At 46.6% G+C, this 27,882-nt stretch overlaps 1 protein-coding gene across 8 annotated transcripts; it reads right to left on the bottom strand.

Moving 5' to 3' along the window:
• Nucleotides 1-33: 33 nt before the first annotated feature.
• On the bottom strand, nt 34-27,882 carry PRPSAP1 (phosphoribosyl pyrophosphate synthetase associated protein 1). 8 transcript variants are annotated; one of them, XM_041123606.1, is made up of 11 exons: nt 27,864-27,882; nt 26,425-26,536; nt 17,497-17,549; nt 15,805-15,871; nt 11,290-11,462; nt 10,736-10,851; nt 9,620-9,675; nt 8,949-9,094; nt 2,699-2,769; nt 1,847-1,993; nt 34-1,152 (listed from the first exon to the last, which is right to left on the bottom strand). In XM_041123606.1, exons 2-11 carry the CDS (start codon nt 26,505-26,507, stop codon nt 994-996), a joined length of 1,071 nt encoding a protein of 356 aa, XP_040979540.1. In that variant the 5' UTR covers nt 26,508-26,536; nt 27,864-27,882; the 3' UTR covers nt 34-993. The 8 variants fall into 8 exon arrangements, with proteins under 8 accessions (XP_040979540.1, XP_029869506.1, XP_029869505.1 ...); XM_030013646.2 differs by lacking the exon at nt 27,864-27,882 and adding an exon at nt 27,281-27,485; XM_030013645.2 differs by lacking the exon at nt 27,864-27,882 and adding an exon at nt 27,111-27,226.

Here is a 27,882-nt window from a genome sequence, read left to right as displayed (position 1 = left end):
AGAGGGTACAGCATTCACAGGAAGCATCAAAAATGAAAAATCCTATGCTTTTTATTGCAGGTTCAGTGTTAGTGTTTTGGAGAGCACAGTTGCATTAGAGGCAGATATTGTTCCAACTCCCCTTCCCCACAAGACTCTGCCACAACTCATCAGACCCAGGCAACTCCAGAAATTGTGCCTGGTTTTGCAGTGCAGACAAGTGTTCAAGTGAGGACCTAGACCCTCATGTGCCTTGCCACTGAAGAACAATAATGATCCAAGGCTCGCAAAATGAAAAGGCCAGCACATTAACTAGCACCCCTTGCCCTGCTGGGAGACACATGTAAGCTTGTTCCCAGCGCCCTGACACAAGGATGCAAGCAGCCCTGCAAATGGATTGCCCTAAGCTGCCCTTTCTGGATGTTCCGCTAACTTAGTTTTGATGAAAGTCCCTGCTATGCTGTGCAAGAAATGAGAGGCCACTCAATTGGCAAGGAGCTGCTCTGCTGATCAGCTCTGCCAGCAGCAAGCTGTCCTGCCCAGCTGCCTGAATGAAGCACTCCCTTCTGCGCTCTCAGGCGAGTCACAGTCAGAAACAGAAACCCAAAGGCTGTCTCCTCTTGCTGCCCACATGCAGCAATGAGCAGTCTCTATTCCCTTCTCATAAGCTGACAGCTACGTCTTTTTTGCTTTTCTTTCCCCCCCTATAGGGCAAGAGATAACACACTAAAAAAAAAAAAAAAAAATTAAAGGAACTTAAAAATTCAACACCACCTCATTTTTTGATCTCTCTTAATTAAGATGTTATCCTCCCCATTGCCAGTGGCCTCTTCTATTCACCTGTAAAGTGCTGGTCAGGTTGATTTTTCTCTATTAGATCTCATGGCTCAAGACCCTGAAAACCTTCATGCTCCTACAAGAATAAACAGTTGTGTTATGCCTATAATTTATGGTATTGCCTTTTCATGCATATTTCCGTCTCTTGTGGAAGCCAGGACAGGGGCAGCGCCAGGTCTAGTCATCGACAGTGATGTTGCGAAAGAGATAGGCCATGGACTCGCCATTGTGGATTCGTCGGATGGCTTCAGAGAGAATCAAACTGATATCCACAGTCTTTATCTTGGGGCACTGCAGCTTCTGTACCTCGTGAGGAACTGTGTTGGTTACTACCACCTATGGAGTGCCAGAAAGAAAAGACCATTAGCTGTGCCGCTGATACATTCATTCTCACTGAAGAGCTACCCTAGGTTAACTCCATGAGTGGTGCGTACCTGCTGTTTCACAGTTCAGGGGGAGAAATCCTTGTATGTTAGAAAAAAAGACTGAAATAAATGGTCTCCGCCATGAGACAGTCAATCTGTTGAAGGGACTGGCATAACCAGCACTCTACAACAGCCACCTACACACAGGCTGACATGTCCATTTAGATTGCAGGATCTAACATGTTTGTTACTAAGGGCAAGGTTTGAAATCTTATCCCCTTAATGTACCCAACAGCCCATCATCAGTTGGGGGAGAGGGACAGGTAGAAGGTCTGCACAGTTAGAAAGCAGTAACATGCACCCAGCTGCGGTAAGGGAAGTGTCCAGGCAAGGATGACTAATATCTGTGCATCATGGAGAAAACATACACAGAGAAGCAGATCTGATCTGAACAAGTATTAATCACACATGCTTTTTTTTTTTTTTTTTTTTTTTTTTCTTTCCCTCTGTGAAGAACCAGCTAACTGAGAGCATCTGATGAAACCAGTCATTTCAGTGATGAGCTATGTGGCAGGGGAAGAATATCAGTTTATGGTTTTTGGTGTCTTAAATCAACCCAGCCACCAGAGCCAGCCCTTCCTCTTGAGTCCAGAAAGCGGACGCACCTCATCGATGGAGGATTCCTCTATGAGACGGGGGGCATCTGCTGACAGGAGTCCATGAGTAGCCATCACAAAAATCTTGTAGGCTCCACGCTCTTTCAGGATCTCTGCAGCAGCTACAAAGCTTTCCACATCATCAATGATGTCATCCTGAGAAGAAACAGAAATAACATCAAACCCAGAAGTTTACCATGCCTGCAGGGCAGGAGTGGATCTGCAAGGTACTGCAGCTTTGGCCATGCACACAGCCGAAAAAAATAATCCCTGGCTGCTTCAGCTACTGTTGAGATGCAAGGACAGTCACGTGCACAACTTAAATCTGTGAACGCCATTTCCCTAATTTACGGACCCTTTTGCTAGTGTGCAGAACAAATATTGTGTCTTGGAAACAAATTAGTCCCTGCACGTGCACACACACAAAGAGAGCTTATCTTCAGCAAGGTATTTTTTTTCATGGTGATAGTAGCTGCATTTTGATTACTTACATTGCAGCATGGCACAATTAGTATGAGAAGCTCAGCAAGTTTTTTTGGTTGGTTGGTTGGGTTTTTTTTAAACACTTCAGGAGATTTCTCTGCGTGTCCTGGATTTGTTGAGTATTTGTAGACATCTGACATTTGCAGATTCAAGGGCGCAAGGAGATTTCAGGGCTTAAAGCGCTGAAGTACAAAGGGTTTTCAACAGAAAGCCAATATAACCAAAGCCACCAGCAAAACTGGAGAAAACAGCAGTAACAATCATGTTCCCACCCCTACACCAGCAGTCCTTCCTACCCTCTGGGATAAAGCAGCTCAAGAAAAGATGCTGGGAGGAACCCCCCCCCCCCCCCCCCCCCCCCCCCCATCACACTCATACCACAATGATGGCAATTCTTCCTCCAACATCTCCAACCACAGTTATTGGTGGTTTCTCCTTGGCCATCATCACTAAAGAAGAAGAAAAAAAGCCAAGGTCAGTTAGCCTTGAGTCAAACCACAACAGCTCCACCACACAAGAGGCCCAGCCCTTAACTGCATCTTATATTGGTGCACAGATACAGACATGTGCTTTACATTACCCTGACACCCACCTAAGTGGGTAACCACTGGTTTAACCATCGTTTTCCTCCTTAAATGAATAGCACTGCTGCATAAAGATGAAACTCTCAGTTTCTGTGGGGACCTCATACGGACCTCAGAGATAGTAAGCAAATTCAAATATATAACAGACCTCTGTGCAAGGAGAGCTACAAAGCAGCACCTAGTTTATGGGAAATATTTGTGACTCTCTGTGCTCCAAGACAGGACTTGAAAAAAGGGGTATCTCATGATTGAGAACAACAAATGGGCTTCTCCGAGCAACACCTCTCAAAGGGCATATGCTTTACAAGGTGCAACTTTTCACCTGTTGGACTCGCTAATTCATCTGAAGGATTTGAGGTTCGCACTGCAGCTTGTTTGCTTTCTCTCCTATCACCAAACACACAAGGCTCTTTCAGAGGGCATAAGGACCTTAATAATACCTGCTCAGGCAAAGAAAGCTTAAGGAAGTTTGCAGAAGCAAATTTGCTGATTTTTTTTTTTTTTTTTTTTTTAAAGTGGATGAATGAAAAGAGCAGGACAAAATCCAGTTCAAACTCAGTTCTACAAGTTCAGTGCAACCAGCGATTGGAAGCAAAAGAATACGTCAATGAGCTGTGCTATCTGACACATGGTAAAGAGATGTACTGGGAAATAAGGTTCCACTCCCTCCTGACTCTATTTTTGCACTGACATGGTTCATGCAAAAACTGCATGTGTAACAGGCTTTATCCTTTATTATCCTGAAAAACTTCCAGCAGCAATATAAAAAAATAACAGAGATATGAACTAGGATGCATTGAGCGTGTCCAGATGTAACACAGTCTTCAGACTCGCACCAAACAGCAGTTAGCCTCTGATATGGGACTTGCTGTCCATAAGCCAAACCTCTCACTTGCCAGAGGGTGCTGGTTTATACAGTGAATGCAGTACAAAAACTTGCAGCATGGAAAGGACACAATGGTTGGCATGCATGTGCCATTAGGTGATAATCTGGGCTGATCTAACTACTGAAGCAAAGAGGAACATCCAGCATTTTGTAACACTTACCTGGCCCACCTGCACCCCCCCTCAATTTTATGCTCTCTAAGGGGAATGCAGCAGTGTCCTACTGAGGCACTTTGTAACCCTCCTCTTTGTAAGCTCAGGTCTTGCCAGGATTCTAGCCACAGAGGCTTCTCAAGCGCTGAGGAGTTTTGGACACCCTAGATAGCAAGATTTTTCTCCTTTAAGATAACCTACTTCAATATAACACTTGAGCAGCAGGAGAACACAAGCCATTGCCCATCAAAAAGCCTGTCTGAATACTGATTTCTGCCCTCCTGGGTCAAAAAAGTCCTACTCGAAACTCCCCATCCTGCACAGCAGGCTGATCCACTACTATTCCCACAACTCATCAGTGCCTGGGAATGCTTAGAGTGCAAGCACAGCTGGGTGAGTGAGTCAGACTGAGGGAAGCAATGAAAGCAATTACAAGGACCAGTGCTCTGAAGATTCATATGTAGAGCTGTTCTTCATATACATGACCTACTCCACAGACTGGTTTTCTGTAAGCATACCAAAACTGTATAAAAGGTGTCCAATAGTTCTATTTTGACCAAAGTTACATTACTCATTGCTAGGTTTTTGCAGTTAAAGTCACAGCTACCTTGGACTTAAGAGTTAATTGCTCTTTGGAGCACAGATTCCCCAGTCTCCCTTGCATTGTTATTTCTGAGTCTCCTATCAAATGCAAAGTCACATCTAACTCCTGAAGGGAAAATATTCGTATGAGAAGAAAGAGTATGTGTAATAAACTAAGATTAAGCGTCACAAGAGATAAGCAGACCATAAATTTCAGTTACAGGCACCACCTACCTGCTTAGATTAGTTATTAAGTTTATTATCTAGTTTGGACAGTAACAAAACTCCTGGTGGGAGCTGTAAAATACCAAAAGGATTACATCTGGCTGCCATCCCATCCTTTATGTGCATCCACAAAGCAAATGGTGAACAGGCCTAGGGAGCTGAAATTCAGCACTATTTTACTCACAAACACATGAAGTTTCAGCAAATCAGTATCCTTCTATTCCATAAAGGAAGCAGACACATTCCTTGCTATGCTTAAAGGCTAACACAGCAGCTAGCAACATTAGCAGTGCTTCGCATGTCTTTGTCTGTTTTTAAGCGCTGTATTTCGATTTTGCTTTATTTTTAAAGTATGGTAGGCAACATGTCGACCTACCCGGATCCTAAAGAGATGTTGTCACTTTTTCTTGTTCAATTTTCTCTGCAAAGAAAAGAAAAAAATTGCAAGCCAAAGATCTACCCACAACCACATCAAATCTCAAGAGAACTACTCAATGTGATGAGAGCTTATGCAAGGGTTACTGTGGCCAGTTTCTTTTTCTTCAAAATCTTTGGACATATCAAGATAATGCAAGTCACAACTGCTATGAGAAGGTGGCTTGAAAAATGATTCAAATAATAAAGAACATTCTCCTCCCAGACACAAAACCTCTATTTGTATGTAGACAAAAGAGGGCAACAGAAGTAAGCCACAGCTGTACTTCTGCCTGGTGCAACCCCTTGGATTACATAGGAGTTAAGGTTAGAAGAGTTGCTGTTTTTTTTCTGGAGAGTCAAAAAAAGATACTTGTGGTATCTGTAGCTTCTGGGGGAAAAAATAGAAGACAAAAAAACAAACCAACCAACATTTTTATAAAACAAGTATATCAAAGAACACTGAGGGGTGGTGGGGAAATAAGTTCATCAGCCAAACACACTAACCTGCACTTTCATTCTGATGCGGGTAATATATGTCAAAGTACCATGAGTTAAAGGCGAGATTATCACTGGCACGAAGAAACAGCATTCCCAGGTGCATAAACCTGTTGCTTTAATTAAGCGGTCAAAAATGGGTTAAGAAATGCTAAAACAAATTCTGTTTGGAGCTGACAGTGTGCATTGAAGTGAGAATCACCAAGAAAAACAGTGCTGCATTTCAACAGTCTATGAGCAAAAGGCTGCTCAAGAACAAACTGTTTTGTGAAGAGACAGACCTGGAAAGACAGATAATGTCCCTGTGCACAGCCTAAACACAGGAAAGGCATGGGGGTAGGCAAGCAGGAACAGACCTATGGTCACTCCAGTTTTTCACCCAAACTGCCTTCCTTCATGGCAGTTTGCCAGGCTCTGGGTCTGAAGCAGACCATTAGCTATCTGTATAAAGTACGGAATTTCAGAGCCACTGAAATGATTTAACAGATGGTGCTCCACTGCTTTTCTTGAGGACAAGGAAACATGCAAAGAGTCCACATACATTTGTTAAAGCACAGCCCCAAGCCAGCTGCAAGCTTTGAGACACAAAGAGCACACAATCAAAGAAAATAACGTCAGAGTGACATCCTGTCTCAAAGGCTCTGATTTCTGGGTTTTGAGTGACGTGAGCTGTTGCTGTAGCTTTAGTGCAGCACTTTAAGAACTGCAATTGGAAGCACCTTTGGCATTTTTCTGTTATGGCTCCGTAACGCACCAAATCAGAGTATCACATCAAGCTACACTCTCAGGACAATAAATAAGCCATTACGCTGCATAACACTCGTTAATTAAAGGCACATAATCTCTACTAGAATAGGGAGAAAAGGTGCATGCCAGGATGCAAGAGCCCAGCCAATTCACTAGGAAGCTCATGAAGAATGGCATAAAGCATAAGTCATCGCTGTAGGGCTCTGGAGCTGCTCCCAGACATGGGTTTTGCCTCTCTTCTGGCTCTAACACAACTGCCGGGGACCCTGAACTGCAGAGTCTAGAGATGGAGGATAGGACGCTCCACACCGATCTGGTTGTAGCCCACAGCAGGATGCTCCACAGTTAGTCTCAGCCATCCTCCAGGAGTACCCCTACCTTCTAACTGCCCAGACCCAGGTTTGTGGTAGCTGAGCCAGGCAGACCTGAAGACTGTTTCAACAACTGGAGATTTTTCTGGCCAGTTTTGGGTGAGCAGCACGTGTCCTACCTTTCACAAACAACAATACAGGGACATAGCTGAACGCTGCTTCCTTCTGCCATCACACCTTACACCCTTACACCACCTGGATTGCTGGTGATGGTACACATGGCAGGAGGAGCTGATCAAGGATTTTGTTTGATGTGCCACTTGAGGAGGGAAGACATTTTTCAAATCACTGAATTGGACAAGAAAGGAAGCATAGCAGAGAGGGTAAGTACAGAGACTCACAGCATTGCCATCCCTAACCCTAGCTCCATTTTCACCTCTGTTTGACAGAGTGCAGCTCCCTGGCAGAGGCTGCAACACAAGCAGGATGCACTAGAAGCTTAGAGACTGCTTTACCTCAGTATTCTGCACCGCCAGAGTGAGCTCAGCTCACTCAAAACCAGGTATCTATCAGATTAGAAAACTGGAGAGAAAAGCAACTTTCTACTGAGAGTTTTGGACAAGTTTGTCCCATAGTCCACCCCACATCTCGCCAACAGACAGCTACCAAACCACAGCTTGATAGTTTTACATTTGTGCCTTAGGTGTGCAAGAATGTAAGGTCATTAGTCAAGTGCTGAGTTTCTGCAGGAGATAAAACAAGAAAGTGGTGATACACAGCAAATTAGTTTGTGTTTGGACAGCTGAGGACTGAAAACAATTTTCCACTGGAATCATAACTAAACTGGACAAGGGCACATTTCTGTATGAGCTACCATTTACAGGGCTCTCCAGCAGCACAAGCTCCCACAGTTGAGCTTCCTTAAAGTAACATAGTTGGAAATAAAAATACAGTCAGATCAATGCCCTGGTAACAGACAAATGTCAGCTAGTGATATTTTGGAGGACAGCATCCTCTTCAGAGTAGGAAGGGAAGGAAAAGGCCAAGAGTAACCACGCAAATGCCTGTTTTGTTGGAAGGGCATGAAAAAATCCCCTTGTCAGAAGGGGGACAGTCAAGATGAAGTCCCAAACCTCATTGCCAAACCCTACCTGTCCCCCAAGGACCAAGAGGAGTTCCACCAGCAACATAAGCATTGTTTAACTGATTCTATTATAATGAGCAATGACTGGGGTAATGTAAAATGCCTGCAGTCTTACTTGCCACCCCTCCACAACCTGCCCACAATCTGGTTGGATGTTCTCCCTAAACTTCAAAAGACAAGAGGAGAGGCTTATCAGTAGCCCTAGCCACTGCTGGTATAATTAAGTTTGGCTGCATGATGGATAGCTCCTTATCACATACAGCAGCATGCATCCTTTCCCACAGTCACTTCTCAGCCACATTCACTGCACTCAATTTCTGTCCTACCACCATCTACCTAGAAAGCTAAAATCCTCCCAAGAGGGAGCTGGATTTTGATTGTACTGTTGTTACTTGACTGCTGCTGTTGCAGGAACATAAGCAATCCTAAGAGCATGGCATTTCCCAGAACACAGGTTTCCTCCTTTTTCCTTTGCTTTGTGCTCCCAAATCAGCAGCTTATCAACTGATGGCAAGAGCATAGGAAGCAGCTCAGCAATGCTCTCAGAGAACCTTTTCACCCTAGCCACACAAACCTCAAAACCTTGTCAAAACAGACACCAGACCATGATCACCTGGCTGCCAAGATGAAGAAAGAAAATTTCCAGCAGTAACAATGGCTGCAGCAGGAGGGGAAGACAACGGCCAGCCCTCCCCTCCATGTTGGGGACAGCAGTCTGTCTCAGTGGCTGTTCCTATGTTAGTTACACTTCCGCATTTCTTTCCTGTTTCATTAGCTCAATGCATTTTGTTGCTGAGCACTGTAAAAGCATCACCTTTATCAGAGGTTTGTCAGTCTGACACCATTGAGTGGGCACAGCCAAGGAGAACAATACTGATGTTCTGCATGGCCAGAAAGAGTTAAAGAAAAACCTTCCCTTGTATCTTCTCCTACAACTTGTTGATACCAACCTTTGCATGAGAAAAATTCCACTGGTCCAACTGCCATTAGGTTGGTTATACTTACACAGCTAAACCAACAGCAATTTCCCACCAAACTTTCCTTTTTTTTTTTGCCCAAAGGTAAGCAGAGAAGCTTAATCTTACACGGCAGCTCCAGACCAGGATGCACAGTTGCATTTTTGACCATCGGAGGGGAGTGACGTCCATCATCCATGTCCTGCTCTGTACACTGAGCCTCTCCGTGGATCACTGCTAGTCCCAGCCGTAGTCTCTCAGCGTAAGACTGAGCCCTGCAGAACAACCACAGCACGTCAGGAAGATACTGGGCTGATGCAACTTCATAGCCCAGGCCTCTCCCAGACCAACAGGGCAAGCAAAGGCTGCACCTCTCTGGCTGTTCCCCAGCAAGAAACTTCACTGGAGTCAACTTTTTATTCCTCCTTAATACCCCAAAATCCAGTCTACCCCTTGACTCCACCACAGGGGGTCTCCTGGCATTCCCCCTTATGCTAAATGCTTTCTGAGATGGTCAGGCACTGCTGAAACTCATGCAGCAAGTCTGATCCTGGCCCCAGGTGAACCACCTAGCTCTGCAGCAGCAGAGACCTCCAGAGTTTACTCCCACAGGGATGAGATGGCAAAATTCAGCTGCCCTTCCGCACCACTACAGATGTCCATCCCGTTCCCAGCCACAAAGGACTTATGGACCAGACTGCTGATCCATTTGTGACCCTCCCATATTTTCCTGGTGTGTTTCCCATCAGCCCAGATCTTTTCCAAGTTACTTTTAACCAGCTAGTAAAGCATCCATTTACCTTTTAGCTGCATCAGGAGATTTGGCTACAATAACTGCATTTCTGTAATCTGGAATCTGGATGTGATAAAAAGGTATTTAAGTAAAGACCTTCTGGCTAGTGAGTAACTGATTTGACACATGGCTGAACAATTGCACCCACTCTCCTTCAGACCCAAATCTTCATTCTGTGGCAAGAAACTACAGAGGCAACTGCACTCATTTTCAACATCAGTATTTGTGTATCTTGCCCCAAATGCAACACAAATAAGTTTAGTACAGGCAATACTGCAGGTCCTACTCTGCACATGACTGCAGCTCTGTGCCTCCTTCCCTGCTGGTGCCCACAAGTTACAGCCTGGTCTGCAGTACTGAGCGCAGCTGTCCGAGACACAGGGCACCGCACACAGCACAGGGAAGGAGGGGGAAGGTGTAGTGAAGGGCCCTGTGGACCAGAGGTATCAAACCCTGGCTCTCACCAGCATGCGGAGCCCCAGTGCCCATGCAGAGCAGGCGTTGGTCTTATGTTCAAAATGGGCAAAGGTGGGAATGTTCACTGTGTTTAACCTACGCTATACAGACCAGCTGCAGCTACCTCTGTCTGCAGGGGAAGGTCTGAACCCAGGGCCTGCTCTCCCTGCATGGGGAAGCCTTGCTCTCAGCATGTGGGCATAAGTCATCATCTTTTGCACATGGAAAATAAAACCTCCATGCCCTGCCCCCAGCCCTGCTGTGCTCGGCATTCCTACACTCAGCCCAAGACAAAGTCTATCAATAATTCAGAACAGTCAGACATCCACCGCAGAACAAAGGGCAAGGGGAGACAGTTTAACAGGATTTCAAAGGTAATTAGAGGCAAGAGCATAAATAGCATCTCTCAAATGGCACTAACTCTACAGAAAGCAAGGCCATCTTCCACTTATGGTGAAAAGTTCAATTTCTATCCAGGTACAATCATACAATACAACATTTTCCCACTTTCCTAAGAAACATGCAATAGGTACCCCCTAAGAATTCATTAACAGAACAATTCACCTCGCCTGACAACACCACCTCTGCATCAGCAGAGGCCCAATGCTGCTATCACATTAAGACGAGTTAAGACAAGTTGATATATCTACAACTAGAGTAACCTCACTTCTTCCTGTATATACTGAAGCAAGAAAGGGGATGCTCTCAGGTTGTCTACTGGGAAGCTGAAGAAGCCTTGGATTTCCTTTTGATGAAGGTCCATAGTGATAATGTGTGTTAAACCTACGGAAAAAAAAAAAAAAAAAGATAACAATTCATTGAGATGACTCCCACATGGCTGGAGTTCCTCAAATATCTCCGTTTTCCAGACTATTTTAGCTATTACTCAGACTACTATGCCATGTGATAAAATAAGCATAAACAGGTTAATGCAAAAAGTTCCAAAGACATAATGAGAAACAGGCATGCAGTAAGTCCCAGCACTAGGCTGACACTGTATTTCGGTATGACACTTCTAGGCCACTTCCCCAGGTGCAAGTTACAAAGAAATAAAATTAAGCTGAAGAAAATTAATTCCCCCAAAGTGGCTCAAGGGCTCAGCAGCATGTCCCCACATCGAATGGGAGAAGAACGGAAGGACAGATGCCCTCTGGGATGCCCAGCAGCTGGATGCACTGCAGCGTCCAAGCCTGCCATGCTGCTGGTCCCTGCAACACTCACCTGCCTTGGCGAGCATTGAAGCCAGCAGCTTGCAGACTATAGAGCCCCTCTTCCTCATTTTGCTCTGTTTGCTGTAGGGGAAGTAAGGGATGACCCCAATGATGTTCCTGGCACAGGAAGTCTTCAGTGCATATGCCATTATCAGCAGCTCCATGACAGCGGTATTCACATCTCTAGGAGATTTGAAAACCATTACAAATATTAGTAAGCGTTTTCCAATCCAACTCCTTTTTCTTTTATACCCATACCTCTCCTCACCAAACTTCCAAGCAGATAATGCTACATCTTATGCTAATGTATGCAAGACCCAGATTGTAATCATATAGCTCCTTCCGTCATGCCACAGCACATTACAATCAACTGTTACATGTACAGGACACGACTCTAGCACTCAAGAGCTGTGGACTGGAATTTGATTTTGTATTCTAACATGAGGTGTACATGATTTCCCTCCATCGTCACAATAAAAAAGGCATTTTTTTCATTTATGTTGGAACAAATGTCACTTCGTACAGTATATTTTGAAATAAAATAGTCTTTTAAAGAAGCAGCACACATGCAGCCAATACAACTTCATCCACACTGGATTTATTAGGGTATTTTTATTTTTAACAATGTAAGGCAGGTTATTTTTCCTGCCTTAAAAAATACTGCATTCTGGAGCAGTGCAAAGTCCAGACACATCACTTTGGTGGTGATCAGCATCTCTGTGCTATCTAGCTTATCTAGAGGCGGAAGGAACGACAGCACAGTAAATGCTAAATGACTGTTTCTTGAAAAAAAAACAAAAAAGCAACATAGGCAGAATATGTCTGTAGACCACAGCAAGGAATACGTGTAAAACTCCATTTTCAGTTAGCGTCACCATGATGACTGGCATGGCCCAGCAGGAGTGCATTAATCTGCATTCTAATTCATTTTGGGAAGGGGAAAAAAAAGCCAAGCCCTTTTAGTTCCTTAAAACCAACTCCAAGAGACACTGTCTGCACCATCACAAACTGACTTGAGACTATTTGGGAACTGAAGAACATGCACTTCAGAGAAGACAGAGGGACAGGCAATCCTCCTACAATGCAGACGCCCTTGCTTGGGGGTTTTCAGCATGGACAGCCTCAAATGACACACCACTTCCCCAGACTGGTCCCCAGGAAGGCAACAGTGGCTGTGGCTCAGCCGAAGAGCACATGGTGACAGAGCAGTGGCTGACCAGGCCATCTTTCCACACAGCAGCAGAGGAATAAACAGCACGGAGCAGCTCAAAGCTCTGCACAGCTTTTTGGATGTTACCCAGACATTGCTCAAGGACCCATTTTCCTCCTGACCACCAGGGACGGCTTCCCCAAGAGCTCACAGATACCATTTACTGAGCCTCCGTCTGTGTGACCCATGACAAACCTCTAGCCATTTCCATTTCTCCATCGCTCCCCCTTCCTTTGGAAATTAACCTCCATTTGTGCCTCTTCATTTGTGAGCGCTCTGGGTCTCTGTTCTCCCGCTGGCCCCGCCAGCCCTTGTGCACAATGCCGTTGACACACAAGAAAGCTTTGTTAGCTCTGAAGCACCCAGCCAAGAATTACATAAAACATAGCCCCCTGCCACATAGGACAACGAGCAAACAAAGAACTGTTTCTTCCCTTTGGTGTTTTAGCTGTGCCAGTGGGGCCGCAGGAGGAGAAAAAGATGCTACTATCAGTGTTGTATAAAAACAAAGTGGCCAATTTTAAGCCTATTTAAAGCTCATCCCAGAAATTCAATATTTTCCACCATTATCTTTCAAATTACCCTTTAAAAATATATATATATTCACATGGAAAGCAGATAGAGAACAAGACTGCTCCTGGGAGAAAGGGCTACCACTGATTTCAAAAGGCACCAGCAGTCCTGGTACTGCTGTGCGGCAGTGGTAGCCATATCGATGGAGAAATTACTTGAGGAGGAGCACCTCTCTCAATATTCAAGCAGGACCCCACACTGGACTCCGGGAAGCTCCTGCAGAGCAGCTGGCACAGGCACTAGGCAGAGGCAGATGCATCTGTTCCTCCAGCAGGGCCCAGGGCAGGTGGGCTGCAGGGGCTCATCGAGGCAAGAAGCACCCTCCTGGATGCTTTGTGCTGAGCCAGCTGTCACACTGATCCGCTCTTCTGCAAGGGGCACTGACCCCAACCAAGAGCCCAGCTCAAGGTGGGGACTAAGTGGGTGAGATAACATCTGCAGTGGAACCCCAGCCACAGCATCTCAAAATGGGTACCCAGGAGAGCATCCCAGTCTCCTTGCTGCCCTTCCCACCTCCCGCCTTGAAGCTGTGCTCACAGTTACTGCTGGAAAGCCTGAGCCAAGACTGCACACAGGGACTGTCAGCTCATTACCAGGACATTTAGAGCCAGCTCAGCTATCCTCCACACTCTACTTACCACCCACCCCTCTCCAGCAGCCTGGAACCTCCCTCACTGTTCCCCATCCCCACCTGAGCCATCCCTGGAGATCCCTGTTCTCAGGGCTGAGCAAATGGCTTATGTGAAGCTGCCAATCGACTTTGCAACAACCAGCACCAACACTCAGCACTAAAAGACTCCTTTCGCTTTTAGTGTATCACTAAACCACCAAATCTTTCATTTTTCCACAGTCTAAACATGAGCTATTTGGTTTTCCCTCATACGAATGCTAGTCCACACACCAACAGTCTTGGATGGTATCTGTCTTTGTAACTTTTTTAGTTCTGCTACGTGCTTTTTGGACAGGGAGCTTGTATCAAATATTCAGGTCTTTCTGTTTTCTCTCTGTGCATTTAAGATGCAGACTGTGAATTCACACTGCAGCATAACAAGGTTGTTTTCCCTCTCTACTCCTTTCCTACCAAGTCCTAATATTTTGTTTGCTTTTCAAACCGCTACTGAGTGCGGAAGTCCTATTCTTAGATTCTTCAACACAGTTGTTTTTACTCTCCTGAAAAGCTGCCTGAAACCCACCGCAAAATTGAGATGCCCTTGAACCTGTCCTCTCAAGCAATGCAGTAAGGCACAGCTGCATCTCAAGAATAAAAGACGACCTGGCTGCACAACAGTGGCTCCTCACTTGGAGTGCCTTCAACATTTTGGCTAAAAAGGACCCACCCATTTCTTGGTCCACAACACTGAATTCAGTTTATGGAAAAACAAGGGTATCAACATGTTAAAAGCAGGGGAGGTTTTTCCATCCCAAAACTATTGCTGTCCCTAATGGTCTGAGTTATCTCTCTCTGAACACCTTATCTGTTTCATGTTTACACAGCTCTCAGTTACAGTTATTTCAGAGAACTCTCTCACAAGGGACAGGAGAATGGCACTATTCACCTGAAACATAATCCTGCATCAGTGGATTTTGATCTTGCAGAGATTTAGTTGCTCCCTGAGGGAGGAAACACTTGGAGCATCTCTCTGGAGAGAGATGAGCTCTAGGAAGATGTCTCGGCCTGCAAGAGGAACTCCTGAAGTGAGCGAGCTGATCTTGTAGTCCTACTGATTTCTTTAACAACAGGCCAAGCACTACAAAGAGGAAATGAACCTGAATTCTCACTGGGCTCTATTTCTTTGGCAAGCAAGGAAAAATTCTGTTTCAAGGGTATTCTGCTATCTGCTTGAGCTCTGGTACTTATTAGTTCTTGTGATCTCCAAAATCTGAGCAGCATTTGGTAACTTGGAAAAAGCTATCAGAGCAGGAATATCCTTCTTTTGCTAATCATGCAAAAGGCATCCTATCAATACCTCATCTCTGAGAACAGCACCTCGCCTACTCATAGGTGGTCATTTTGCATTTATCATTTGTATGTAGGCTCCCTTCCCACCATACTAGTGCTATCTCACTACACTTCCTCAGTCAGCGAGCCACAAGATTCCTGGGGTTAGCAGCTGGTTTTATAGCCCCCTGGTTACTTGCAGCGTTTCTTTTTCCTCTTACTCCGAGGCTAGAACAACCCAAAATAAAAACCAAAAAGGCCTGCTTAAGAAAAGGCCCAACAGAATTAAGAACTGTAAGAGTATAGGAGGGAAGCTACAGGCTTCTACCTGAGCTCTTTCACATCACTACAGCAAAAGGGGAGGGGTAATCCAGTCGGTAATGGAAGCTATAGCTGCTGTTTGTTGCTGGCTCTGCTGCTCGGTAATTGGAAGGCAGAGGATATTACACATCCTAAAATGGATATGCCAGTCAGAAATCACCAAGCAACTGTGCCTGCAAGGACACCATACACAGACCAGGGATGTATCACTTGAAGCCGTCAGTCATACTTGTTCTTGCCTCAAGTGACACACTTAAGCTATTTGATGGGAAGCTTCTCAGTTTGCTGCGGCGCAAGCGATCCTCTGGGAATTTTAACAGCTTAACACTATGTGGTGTCTTAAATGTAAGTCAAAGCAATGACAACACTATAAAGAGACTGGTTATCGTGCTGGCTAACGGTGAGCAAACCTATCGAATGATCTGCTGAACCAGAAATTCAAAGCATATCACAGCTGTAAAACTAAGCCACAAGTCCCTTACCTGGGGATTGTCTGTATAATGAAGATATCCTGTCCCCGGACAGATTCTTTTATTTCAACTCTTGTTTCTGAAGAGGATTGAAAACACAGTCAGTTTTGTTTCCAAACATCAGATTTACAGTGATAACATGCCATGTTTTAGCAGCAACTTTGCCTACTGGTCAGGGCAGATGAGGACTTGCTCCTTTGCCCTTCAGTGCATGTGGTCCCGGGAAGTAAAGAGCTGGCATGACATACCAGTGAGTTAGTTGTGTTTACAGTGCAAAACCAGGCTGAATAGCTGTTCTCTTACATATAGAAGACAATTACCTAACTCTCAATGAGGCACCCTTTTCAATTCTCCATGCTGAGTTCTGGAAGCTGTCAATACCGCATTCATTAGTGAACAATGAACCACCCAAAGCAGAACAACATTTAGTACTTACCAAGAAGGTAACCAAGAAGGTAACCATAGGGTCAGCTGTATACCTGCTAGATCGCCCAAGGTAACATCAGCAGCACAGAGTTCAGAGGGAGAACTCCCCAATTTCACTATCAAGGTCAAGACATTTCAACACTGACATGAGCTAGAAACTTGGGTCTCTGCTGAACACAATTGCTAGGGTCCGAGACTCAAATGGAAAAGCCGAGCCCCGAAGCAGCTCTGCAAAGCCAAAGCAATGACACCAGGTTTCCCGAGGTGCCTGTCTTCATCACTTGTTTCCCACACAGTCACGAACTAGAGGGCAGGAATAAGCAAAAGGCGAGAAATATCTACCCAGCTACCAAATTCAAAGTCTAATTGCCTGGGCACTGGCAGTAACCTTAAGGGAATCTGCTGAAAGCAGACTGATTTGCTGTGCAGTGATGAAGAATGACTTCAGACCTTATACCAAGCAACCTGATTTAAAACTAACACCAAAGGGCTGCGAGCTCTCACTTGTGCGAATGCAACAGCCAACCCAACCATAACCATACGCAGCCAAGGCAGCTTACACACCACGTGGCCCGCTTCAGCTGTAAAAGCAGTAGTGCTAGCAAAAACCCTAATGCTGAGCCAGCGCCTTTTCCATCCCTTCCTCTCGCCCATATCAGCTCTCTGGTTCTAGTCTCTTGCAAATAAGGTAACTGTCTTGAAATAGTAAATGACTCTTAGCCACTGAACTCTGTTAGCCAATATCTTTGTGTTTTAGCCCAGCATCTGAAAATGGACACTTGCTACATTCAAAGAGATGAAAGCAAGCTCCAAGAGGCACGCTCCCCAGCACAGCCCTGAATGTGCCCTCTTTAAAGCAAGAGGACAGGTCCTTGCTAGGGCACCTGTAAACTGCCTGTGGCAGGGGAGGGCTGGAAGAAGGGGATAATTTAAAAGTTTTTGAGGCAGACACTTAGAAAGCAGGCCATTACTTTTAAACCTGGGAGATGTTTTGCTAAGCACGAGAGCGTGCAAGATCTTGTAGCAGCTGACACCCGAGGTAGGACTCTCCTTTAGATGAGAGTTAGCTGATGGGCAGACAAATGAGATAACAGGGGAAAACAAGGAACGCGTTTAATTGCTTTGTCCAAGGTCAGACATGGAGGTTTAGCACTGCCTGGAGCAGCAGTGATGTCACAGATGAATCACTGCACTTATTAGTCAGGTTTGGCTGATGGAGTTATCCAGTATTTCTAAGACTACCTCAAAACAGCTGCAAATAGTAAAGATTTCTCTCACCTCCATTGGTTTCCTGGTATACCACAGATTTCCCCAGCTCAGCACCAAGACGCCTGGAGAGAAAAAAGGAAATTAAAAATGGAGGAACCCAGCAGTTCATGATCCAAAGCAGAGACTGGACCAAATATTACACACCAACAAAATACAACATTGCCTAACAGGGAGCCAAGCCGCCAGGCAGGCTGCGCTCCCCTTCCCCACAGGTCTCCTTTCCTCCAACGTCCCTGGGGAGGGCTCTGCGGCATGCTGCTCTGCAGCAGGTCAGTGCCATACTCAACGAGCCAATCCTTGCACGACTGACCAGAGGCCGTGTCTCCTGGTGGCAAAGGACATCTTGCTAGCCTATGCAATGCCACCAATGATCTGTTGTGGCACTAAACATCAATGATTTACTCAGACTTGATTAATGGCAACTGAGTCACTTTTTTTGACTCCCACATCTTTGTCTCCCCTCCCCCCACCCCACCCCCAAACCTTCCTTCTGAAATAACTGATTGAAGAGATTTCAACTTCAAAAAAAGTTTTTTGATTTTTTTCAAATTACTCCTTCCTCTTCTCAAACGTCAAACCTACAACATTCATCACAACACAGATTACAGTCACACCCCCCCTTTTTTTCTTCTTTTAAATTTCTTACTTATATAAGAAAGATTAATTTTTAACAGCATTTTAAAAGGCTCCAAAAGGCAGACTATTCCCTCAGGTGACACTTCTGTATTTAACTGTACCGACAAGTAATCCATTAGTAAGTACTTAGAGGCACATGTCCTCTAACCGTGAGCCTCAGCCAAGAGACCCCGCACCAGTTTGGGATAGGTGTGTTGCTGCAACTCAGCTGGCTAGACCACAGGGCCAGTCCGTCCTCTCTTCTAGGGTCTGCTCAGTGGCCATGCCCACACACTGGATTAGGAAACATTTTATGTCTACAAAATACTTTTGTTCAATGCATTGCTTACAGCTGTAGTTTCCTGTCTGCGCATATACTGTATTTACCTGGACACATGCCAAAACTATGCAAATTGGGACTAACCCTAAATAAAGAGCCTACATCTGTCACTGGCTTTCACCTAGTCTATGTCCTTCAGCAGTCAGTCTCTCTCCATCTCCTTAGCCACAGACTCAGCCTTGTACTTCAACTGTCACAAAGATTTGTTTTTTCAGAAGTCAATGAGCAAGACAGCCCAACACTGGCATGCTGCTGGCCCACCAGCAACTGCTGGACTCAGCTATGAGCCCATGAACTGGAGGTCCCAGCTAGAAGCTGGCCCGGAAAGCATGCCTGGGACAGCTGCGATAACAGATACTCGAATGCAACATGATATATTTACTTAGCTGGCTACAAAGCACGTATTTGGCACAGACATGTTGCCGATCGTGTGTCTGGCAACACGTTTTGCCATGGCTGGGGTTGGTGAGTAAACTCCTGCAACGAAAATCATACACACATGGTTGTAACCGGCCTGGCTTGGGTATCAACTGCAGCATCACCCAGGCACCGTGCAGCCCAAAGCAGGCAAGCCACCCAAATCTCTAATTCAGGTTCTCTCATCAGCCCCGCTGGGTTAAAACCTGCAGCTACAGTACAAAGGCATCCTCAGTACCATCAGTATCTTCAAAAAGGAGCTGGCAGCTGGTCAAGCAAAGGCATGCCCAGGCACCCCAGGGATGGATGCACAGTAAAAGTGAATTTTGCAGATGGGATGCATCAAGCTCTTACTGTCCATTGGGATCCTGCTGCCTTTCTAGATGACAGGCATTTGCAACCTGTAAGCTTTGGCCTAATCACTGCCAAGGCATCCAAGTCGAAAAAAGCTCAAGAATCACACACACACACAAAACAAACCAGTGTGTGTGGGAAAACGTTTAATGACTCACAGTTGTTCCTCCACAACTGCACAGCAAGTCTTGCAAGCTCCCTTTGGAGGCACGCGCGCCCTGACTTCACTGCAGACAGCACGTTCCTACCTCACTACTGGGAAAAAACTCCATTAACAAGACTGCGCAAGTTCCCTTGGTCAACCCTGCATCTCATGGAAGGAAGGAAAGCTTCAAAACCAGTCCAGCCGGACATATTGCAGCATAACACCCCTTGAAGGTGACACTCAATGCTAAGTAGTGGCAAACACTCTGTGAGGATGTAGCTGGCAAGAGGAAACCAGAGCCCAGTGCTCCCCTATTCAGATGGTACAGCAGCAATGCAGTTTCTGTGCTGCTGAAAAAAGAAATCGGAAAGGCAAGTTTGCTCCCCAAAAGAGGGACACTAAACAGCTCAGCTTGTCAAACCTGGGTGCAGATAGCAGCAAAGACAGTAAGCAGCTGCCAACTTAAAGGAACGAGCGTTAGTAGATTGCTCTGGTCAGACAATAAATCCAATCTCTGCTCCAACTGTTGACGGCAAGTAAACAAGAGGGGTGGCAATGGGAAGGGTACAAGATAAAACCGCCCATAAAAGTCATACATCAACCTCACCCACAGCGCTCAGCAGTCCTGTGAGCTGCAGGCATGGCAGACGGACCAATAGGCAGCTCCACCAAAGCAGTTCAGGTATGTTTACCCAAGGGGCACACCTTCCACTAAATCCCTTTCTGAAGGCTTTGCATAAGCTAAGACTTCATAGAATCATTTAGGTTGGAATAGACCTTCAAGATCATCGAGTCCAACCATCATCCGTGCCCACTAAACCATGTTATGGAGTACCCCGTCTACGTGGGGTACTTCAGCCAGTGAAGGAGTCTGATAAAACCGTGATTTAGTCTAGGCTGTTAAAGAGGGGACTTCTCGTGCAGCTCCTGTTGTAAAACACTGAATTCTGCAGGACTTGTGTTCAAAGAAGATTTGCACCAAAGTCAAGGGCAGAGCACAGCCTTAGCTACCACACAGCCTGGGAGCAACCATTTGTAACAGAGTTCAAAGATAAATTCCCTCTTCCTGTCACCCCTCCCTTTTTCCCCTTCATCCCCAGCTCTTTTCTCTCTGAATCCTCTCCACGCAAAAGCTCCCAATCAATTGTTGCTTTAGGCAATAGAGGAATTAAACTGACAGCAAGAACTCTGTTTGCATTAGGTTTCAGGACTAGCAGCACAACCATATGAACATGGGCTATCACAATACTGGATCACTTGTCTGCAGACACAGGCAGATCTACACTATGAAAGAAAAGGCTGCCACTACAGGTAACCCAGACCACACGCTCCTGCAGAGAGATTACCGCTTCTTCTGGCAAAGATAATACTTTAGGTCTTGTAGCTAAGTCACATCTCCAAGCAAAATGAGCCCCATCGACAAAAGGCCTGCTGTGTGGTGCAGTATTTGGCTATGGGCCAGCAGGGGAGGGGGGGGGGGGGGAGGGGGGGGGAGGTGTGTGCAGCTTTTACTGATACTGAGGTATTTAAGACTGGAGAATGGTCAGGCTAATTTTACAGTGTTTGCAGAAATCTCACTTGTTAACCAGTGCCAAGCAGACATCAGAGCACAAGTTCACTTCTGGAAGCTCCTTCCTCCATCCAAGAGAGACAGAAACTCAGTTCGGCATTTTTGTTTTTAAAAGCAGGAGTCTTCAGAACTAGGATCTGTTAAAAAAAAAAACTATGGGCATACAGTCCTGCCAAGCTCAGTGCAGAGGACTGGGCACAGCGGGATCAAGGTATTACTACTCCAAGCTCCTCCCAGCTTTTAAAGTTTTTAGTGCCATCTCAGTGTAAGCTTTCCCTGTGTGACCACCCACTGCTCCTGATGGAGAAAGCCCTGCTCCTCGCTGTGCTCTGCCATCCTCACACCAGCTCTGTCACTAAACTGACTCCTCAGAGACCTCAAAGCATGTAGGAGAAAAATTCTCTTTATGGCTTTAAAAATCCTACTCAGAGCAATTGGCCAGTAAAAATTTATATTGATCTGCAATAGCTCTCTCTGTAAACACTGCCGAGGAAAGATGATCTAACTTTCCGCAGTCTCAACACATGCCAAGAGGACATTAAGCTGTAGATACAAGAGTGTTTATAAAATCCATCTCAAATTCACAGCCTAAATGTGAACAGCTCAGAAGTCACCTACAGTTTAACAAGGAAGTGACACACTGCAATATTTTAGGAAATACCATGAGGTTGTTTTAGACTGTACTTTAAAATGCTCCTCTGAAGACTGTCAAAACCCACTGTACCAGGTTCTTGAGACAAAGGACAGTCAGTTAAAAGAGTCTTGATGTTTAGCTGAATCAAAATTCAAGAGGCAGGTTCGTTCACTTGCAGTATTTCAAGCCATCAAAGCACGTACTGCTGGGAAGGGCTCTCAGCCTGGGCTGGGCTGTGCTTCCCTCTCCCACTCTGTGACAAGCACCTGAAAGACATTTGTGAAGTTAACTCCGAAGGAAGCTTCCAGCCAGCTCACAGTGCAAACATTCAATTTGAAGAGAAATTGGCACACAGAAGAAGCCCTTGACTATGATATGATTTTATTTTGGCATTACCCTCTTCATTACAAACACTTTCACTGGTCTCAGCTCTGCAAATACCTGACTCTTCCCACATCTACAGACTTCACGAACTGCTGCAGACTCCAGAAGGAGCTGGCGCTGACAGCAGAGGATATGCTCCGTGCTTGGCCACGGCCAAAGCAAGCCATGGCCTGACTTTGAATTGCTTTTCAAACTTAAGCAAATCTTTAAATAAAGATCAGTCAACCAGTCCAGCTAGCACAGTGGCAGCTCTATGGTGTACTTCTAATCTCACGCTACAAGAACAAGCCAGGAAAGGGAAAGGAAACAGCAGCTTCCTGGATACAGGGCAATCTGTTCAGATATCCTTATAACTATCTGAGCTCTCCTTTACCTCTCTCCATCCACCCAGCACAACTGGATACGTGAAGAACAGTCCCTACTGCTCATTTGCCACTTGTACCCAGAGCCATCCAGCACTCGCATCACTTATTCCAGCCATGCCAAAAGCCATGCAGCTGAACTACCAGCAAACACCATGTGGATTTTCCTCTAGTCCTACCAGCCTGCTCCTCATGAAGGACCTTCCTCTAAACCTGGCACTGGCCAGCACAGAAAGCTACCATGCAAAGCCAATCTGCTCAGCCACATTACATGCCCCATCTAAGCTGCACAGAAAAACTCAAAGCCCAACTGCTCCACGCCCACCCTACACCAGCACCATCCCCCGCCTGTAACCCTCTCCAACCACACCACTTTTTAGCTGGTTATTCTTTTCCCTTTCCAAAATCCTTTGATGCAGTTTCACCCTGTAGTACCTGTTAGCCTCCTGCCACAGTGCTACATCTTCTGAGATGGAAAAGAGTTGGTGCCACCTCCTCTCCTCCCACAGCACCACACAAGAGCTCTTTCCAGAAAGCAAGAACAGGGTTTGGAGATAAGGGAGAGCAGCATCACAAGGTTACTGTGATCTGACTCCCCTGTGGCATCCTCTCACATGCTGGCAAGATGACCGAATGAGGAAGACTGATGTTACTCTTTCTCTATCCCATCAGAAATTCTCCTTCAGCTGAGGTCCTGCTAACAAACTGTCTCTTCCAAAAGCATGGCTCACCTCCCGCTCATTCACAGAAACCACCACCCTGGTTTTAGTGTTGCGTACTCAGCTCCCTATGACCAGAGATCAGAACACAAGTCTCCGTCTTTTCCTCATTACTCCACGTTGTTTAAGCTCAGGGCATTGCTTTTATCTTTAGATCATCAGCATTTTTCACACTGCAAACCAAATGAATCTCTAAAATACTCACATCCACAGTCTGCAATGAGTTTACAATAGTACCAACGTCCCACATAAAAGAGACCCGCAGGAGCACTGGAGAGGCATTAGCAAGCTTCAATCAACAATCCTCTCCAATCCAAACACACAAGCAAGGAACGGAATGTAATATTTGTGCCCTCTGTGCCAAACACTGCAGTAGGATGGAGATCCAAATGCATCTGTTGGACTCCAGAGATTAAAAAGACTTGCTAGACCTCCCTCCCCCCAGCAGCACACAAGGCCCATTAGGGATCAGCACTGGTCACAGAAATGATCTTTCTCCCCTGCAAATGCAGCCTGTAATCAGGTGCCAGGCGTCCTAATTACAGCAGGAGTTTTCTTTCCATCTGGGAAAGAATTTAAAAAAAAAAAAAAAAAAAGGAATCCCTCTCAATTTGTAAGGTACAAGTAAACATATGGTTTTATTTATGTTTCAGTGGTCCTAAATCTAAGGAGCATCTCTATTATTTAAAGTTTCACAGGGTATTTGGTTCTCATAAGCCAGCACCATCTCCTCTCCCTGGCAGACACTAACATAAACAAAAGCTCCAAAAAGTCAAAGTGAAAGTTAGACTACCATTTAGTCACTCATCCTATAACCAGACAAGAATACACAATGGGAAATTGTAAAGATCGGAAGAGTGCCAGAATGCCATGCTCAGAGCCTGAATCAAAAGCAACTCTGGAAGTTGTGCATTAAATTAAGTGAGGAGATTGAACAGCTTTCTGATGTCTGGTTTATGTCACACTGCTCCTCCCGAGGCTTAAGATTTTAAAAAAGGATAAGCCAGGACTCCTCAAGTATTGATTTTAACATCATACCTACAGGTAAAGACGGACAAGTGTCTGAAGGGGCCCTACTCCTAATATTGTGTGTTGTTTTAAAGTTCTTTTACTACTTATACTAAAGGTCATAAAAAAACTTTAAAAAGAACGCACAATATTAGAGGACAGACTCACCCTTATAAGACTGCTCCAACTCTATTAAAAGGTGCAACTGACCTCCCCAGCAAAGTACAGGCTGGGATGTGACACAGTAGGAAAGCCAGCAGGCACGCATCTTTTGCAACCTGAAAAAACAAGGGATGTATTACAAACGTGTTGAAACAGCCCCTGAGCTCCTAAGGGAAGTCAGTGCAAAACCACCTCAGAAGATGCTGAAAATATCTTTTGGGTTTTTCTGGAGACATTTTACTGTGGACAAATCTGTGCTATTAACAGTTCCAGATTTTGCACCCCCTTCCAACAAAACCTCATCTGCGTATAATGCTTTACACCTTTCCATTTCAGAGTGGCCACTACTCCCCATTTTACAGACAGTAAAGCTACGTGTCCTTAAGTCTCAGTTTAAGCAGTAGCTGTGTATCACACTGTTGTGCTCATACCATCACCAGAGCATCCAACTTCCTCGCTGATGTTAGAGCCAAGGCAAAAAGCCCACATCACCTCTATTAAAAGTTTACTTCGCAAAGAACAGCCAGGAGGTCACTCGCTGGATCCTGCTGTCATTCACCCTCAGAGCACCACTGGGAACTCTGCAGAGGGTTACAGCAGCACGTCACACAGCCAGCTGTGTGCACCATGGCCTGGGGAAGCCTGCTCCATGTCTCTTCTCATTACCTCTTTAAAAAAAAGTGAGTTATTTTTAAGACAATGAGCAGAGAATAAAGATTGCCCATTTGCTCTTTCAGTCCTGAGAACTTGGAGCTCGTCCCCAGGGGACTTCTGTTATGTTCTGTGTTGACGCAACAGGACAAGCCTTGTAAAACCATGTCCCATCTGTTGAAGCAAAGCTTATTTTTTTATATATAGACACTTCATTTGCAGAGTTGTATCAGTGAAGGGAAAGTGATGCGGAACTAACCAAATATAGCAAAAATAAATGAACCAAAAAAAAGCTTTCCACTCCCAAACACAAGGATTTCCGTGTCCACCTCACACCCAAAGAAGTCCATCACTATTATCCAACATGCATCCCATCAACACCAGCAATCCCAGCCAAACAGCCAAGTCAGCTTCATGGAGATAATCTGTGCTAAGGATTGAACACACTGTTTATTAAGCTAGCTGGACAAACAGCAAAATGTTCTTGCAGCTTAAGGTGGCAGCACACCTATATTTAGTAATGTTTCCAATTTAAGCATGCCCCTGGAGAGAGGACAGGCCAGCAGCTGCCTAAGGGGTAGCAATGATGCTATCTGCTGCGACACACAAACAAGCACTGAGCCCCCTTGATTTTGGGAGCAGCTTCACATGAACTGTAGCTGAGAAGTAGCAGAAAGGAAACCCAAATCCTGCTTTAGGATGGCAGCTCCCCAATATACAGATGCCTGTCTCAGAAAAGCCCCTTCGGCTGGGAGCGCCCTGATTTGAACCAAACTAATTCAAAACAAAAGATCAAGTGTCAGGGTAAACTCAGTGCTCCTCTGTGCAGCAAGAGCCCCATTTTGGAGCCAGCTGTTGCACACCTCCTTCAGCAGACCCAGCACATCCATCCCTGCCAAGTCAAGGTCAAACTGTGCCCAAATCGATGGGCTGAAAAAAAAAAAAGGGGGGGGGGGGGGGGGCCACACTTCTATCCCTAAACTAAACTCTCTTTTGTTAGCATGTGCTGCCCACCTCTCCTACCCCACCAAAATGCAGATTCACTAATCCGCTTTGGTTAGTGCAACTGTTGGTGTTGCACCGAGGTCTGCACAGGCAACGCTCCCCACGCCCCAAGCCATGAAAGTGTTGAGCACATAAGGTCGCCAGCCTGTCCCCACGAAAAACAGTGGAGAAAGTTTTGAGCATCTCCCAAACCAGTTAAAACACTTTCTGAGGTTTGTTCAGCCAAGTTTCACCTTCTCTCTCCCCAAAAGTAACAGCCTTTGCTGCAGCCTGGCCTTTCCAGCATTGAAATGGATGTCAGAGACGCAAGAGGCAAAAAGCAGCCGGTCCATTTTTGTCACTGGGTCAAATTGAGTTATCGGGAGGGATGAACCAGCACCGAGGAAGAGAAGAGCAGAGCTGCTGAACACTCCTGGTGCAAAATCTCCGGAGCAAAGGTGCTCGCAGCAGACACCTTTGGCTTGGGAAGGCGGGATGACGCCAAAAGCCTCTCCAGCCACTTTGAAGAAAGCCTTCCCGCACAGAGGAGCTCTGAGCAGGGGGAAAGGAACTTGAAAGAGAGGGAACTTACTCCGTGATCCGCTTCGCCAGCTCGGTGCAGGCTGCCGTGGAGTTGGCCGAGAAGACCCGGTAGCCACTTCTGGCTGCGTTCATCGCCAGAGAGTCATGCAACCCCCGTGGAGCTCGAAAGTGAGAAAAAACAGATTTATAAGGCAACAACAGCTTCCGTGGCATCCTTTTCTTCCTCTCCGCCACGATCACCGCCCCTTAAGGGGTGGGGAGGAGGAGGAGGAGGAGGGGAGCCCTTCCACTACCTATAGTCTTGCTGGTCCACTCCTGTGGCAAAGTATAAAAGGGGGGTAGAAAATATTACTATTAAAATAAAATAGAGCAGCAGCAGCTTTGGGGGGTGGGGGGAGCAGCGTGCTGCCTGCACAGCAACCCCCACTCCCCAGGAGCCAGGCCTCGGGTAACCCCAACCCAAACCCGCCCCACGCTCACCCAGAGGCACCAGGGGAGGGAAGACCCCCCCCAAAATGGGGGGGGGGGGCGTTAGCAAGACAGACAGGGGTTCCCGTGGCTGGGGAAGTTGGGGGGAAGCTGAGGGGAGCGCGGGAAGGTTGGAAGGGGCGGGGGGGCCTAAGGGGTTTCCCTGTGAGGCAGCAAGGCTGGAGGGGAGTCCCTGCGGCGGGGTATGGGGTCCCTGTGGTAGGGGTCCCTACGAGGCCAGAGAGGGTCCCTCCCCGCTCCCCTCACCCAAGCAAACCAGTTCCGCCACCCGCCTAGAGCGCCGCTGCCCTCGGCGGCCATCTTCTCCGCAGGCAGAGACCGCCCCCGCTGCCATCTTAGGTGAGGGCACCGCGGCCGCGCTCTCTCCCCTCCCAGCGGCAGAGAGGTATCAGCTACTGCCCGAGCAGCGCCGGTACCTGAGGAGGAAGCGTGAGAACGACGTAAACTCCCCCTTCTCGGCGAGGGCTGCACCGCCCGCTTCCCGGGTGCGGTTGACAGGGCGGCCGCCTCCCCCTTCTGCCCGGCGGTGCGAGGCGAGACCTCAATGCGGCGGCTTCACTGCCCGCGCCTAAGATGGCGGCCGGAGCCCGGCGGAAGCGCTGCGGCGCCGCTCTAGCCTCGCTCTATGGCGGGGGGGGGACTGGAGGCCTCAGGCCTGAACCCGGTGGGGCGGGGAGGGCTGTGGGGCCGGCCGGCCCCACAGCCCTCCCCGCCCCACCGGGTTCAGGCCTGAGGCCTCCCGGAGGCCCACGGTGTTCAGGAGGGGTTGCGGCAGCCAGTCCCCGGCCCCACAGGGGCCAGGCCGTGCTCTGGGCCTGTGGCTCCCCTCAGCACCCCGGGGCCGTGATGGCGGTGGGATGTCAGCCCTAAGGAGGTGCTGCTGGAGCACTACCGGGCTGTCCGAGGTCCTCCAGGCGCTTTGGATGTGAGGACAAAGTCCCTCTCGGGTACAGGCACTAAATGACTCATCTGAGCAGAAAACTAATGTTTCCAACCCACCTGGCAGAGCTCTGTGCTG

This window comes from Aquila chrysaetos, chromosome 5 (assembly GCF_900496995.4).
Source record: "Aquila chrysaetos chrysaetos chromosome 5, bAquChr1.4, whole genome shotgun sequence".
NCBI lineage: Eukaryota > Metazoa > Chordata > Aves > Accipitriformes > Accipitridae > Aquila > Aquila chrysaetos.
Note: the sequence above shows the minus strand (reverse complement) of the source record. Positions and strands in the feature narration are given on the sequence as shown.

Bases quoted from the DNA above. Each gene is read 5' to 3' on its own strand.
- PRPSAP1 (XM_030013645.2), bottom strand. From the start codon at position 27,198: ATGGCAGCGGGGGCGGTCTCTGCCTGCGGAGAAGATGGCCGCCGAGGG. The intron at 1,994-2,698 runs GTATGAGTGTGA...GTTTCTTCTCAG, and splicing joins GAAGAATTGCCATCATTGTG to GATGACATCATTGATGATGT. The intron at 1,153-1,846 runs GTGCGTCCGCTT...GGCACTCCATAG, and splicing joins AGGAATCCTCCATCGATGAG to GTGGTAGTAACCAACACAGT.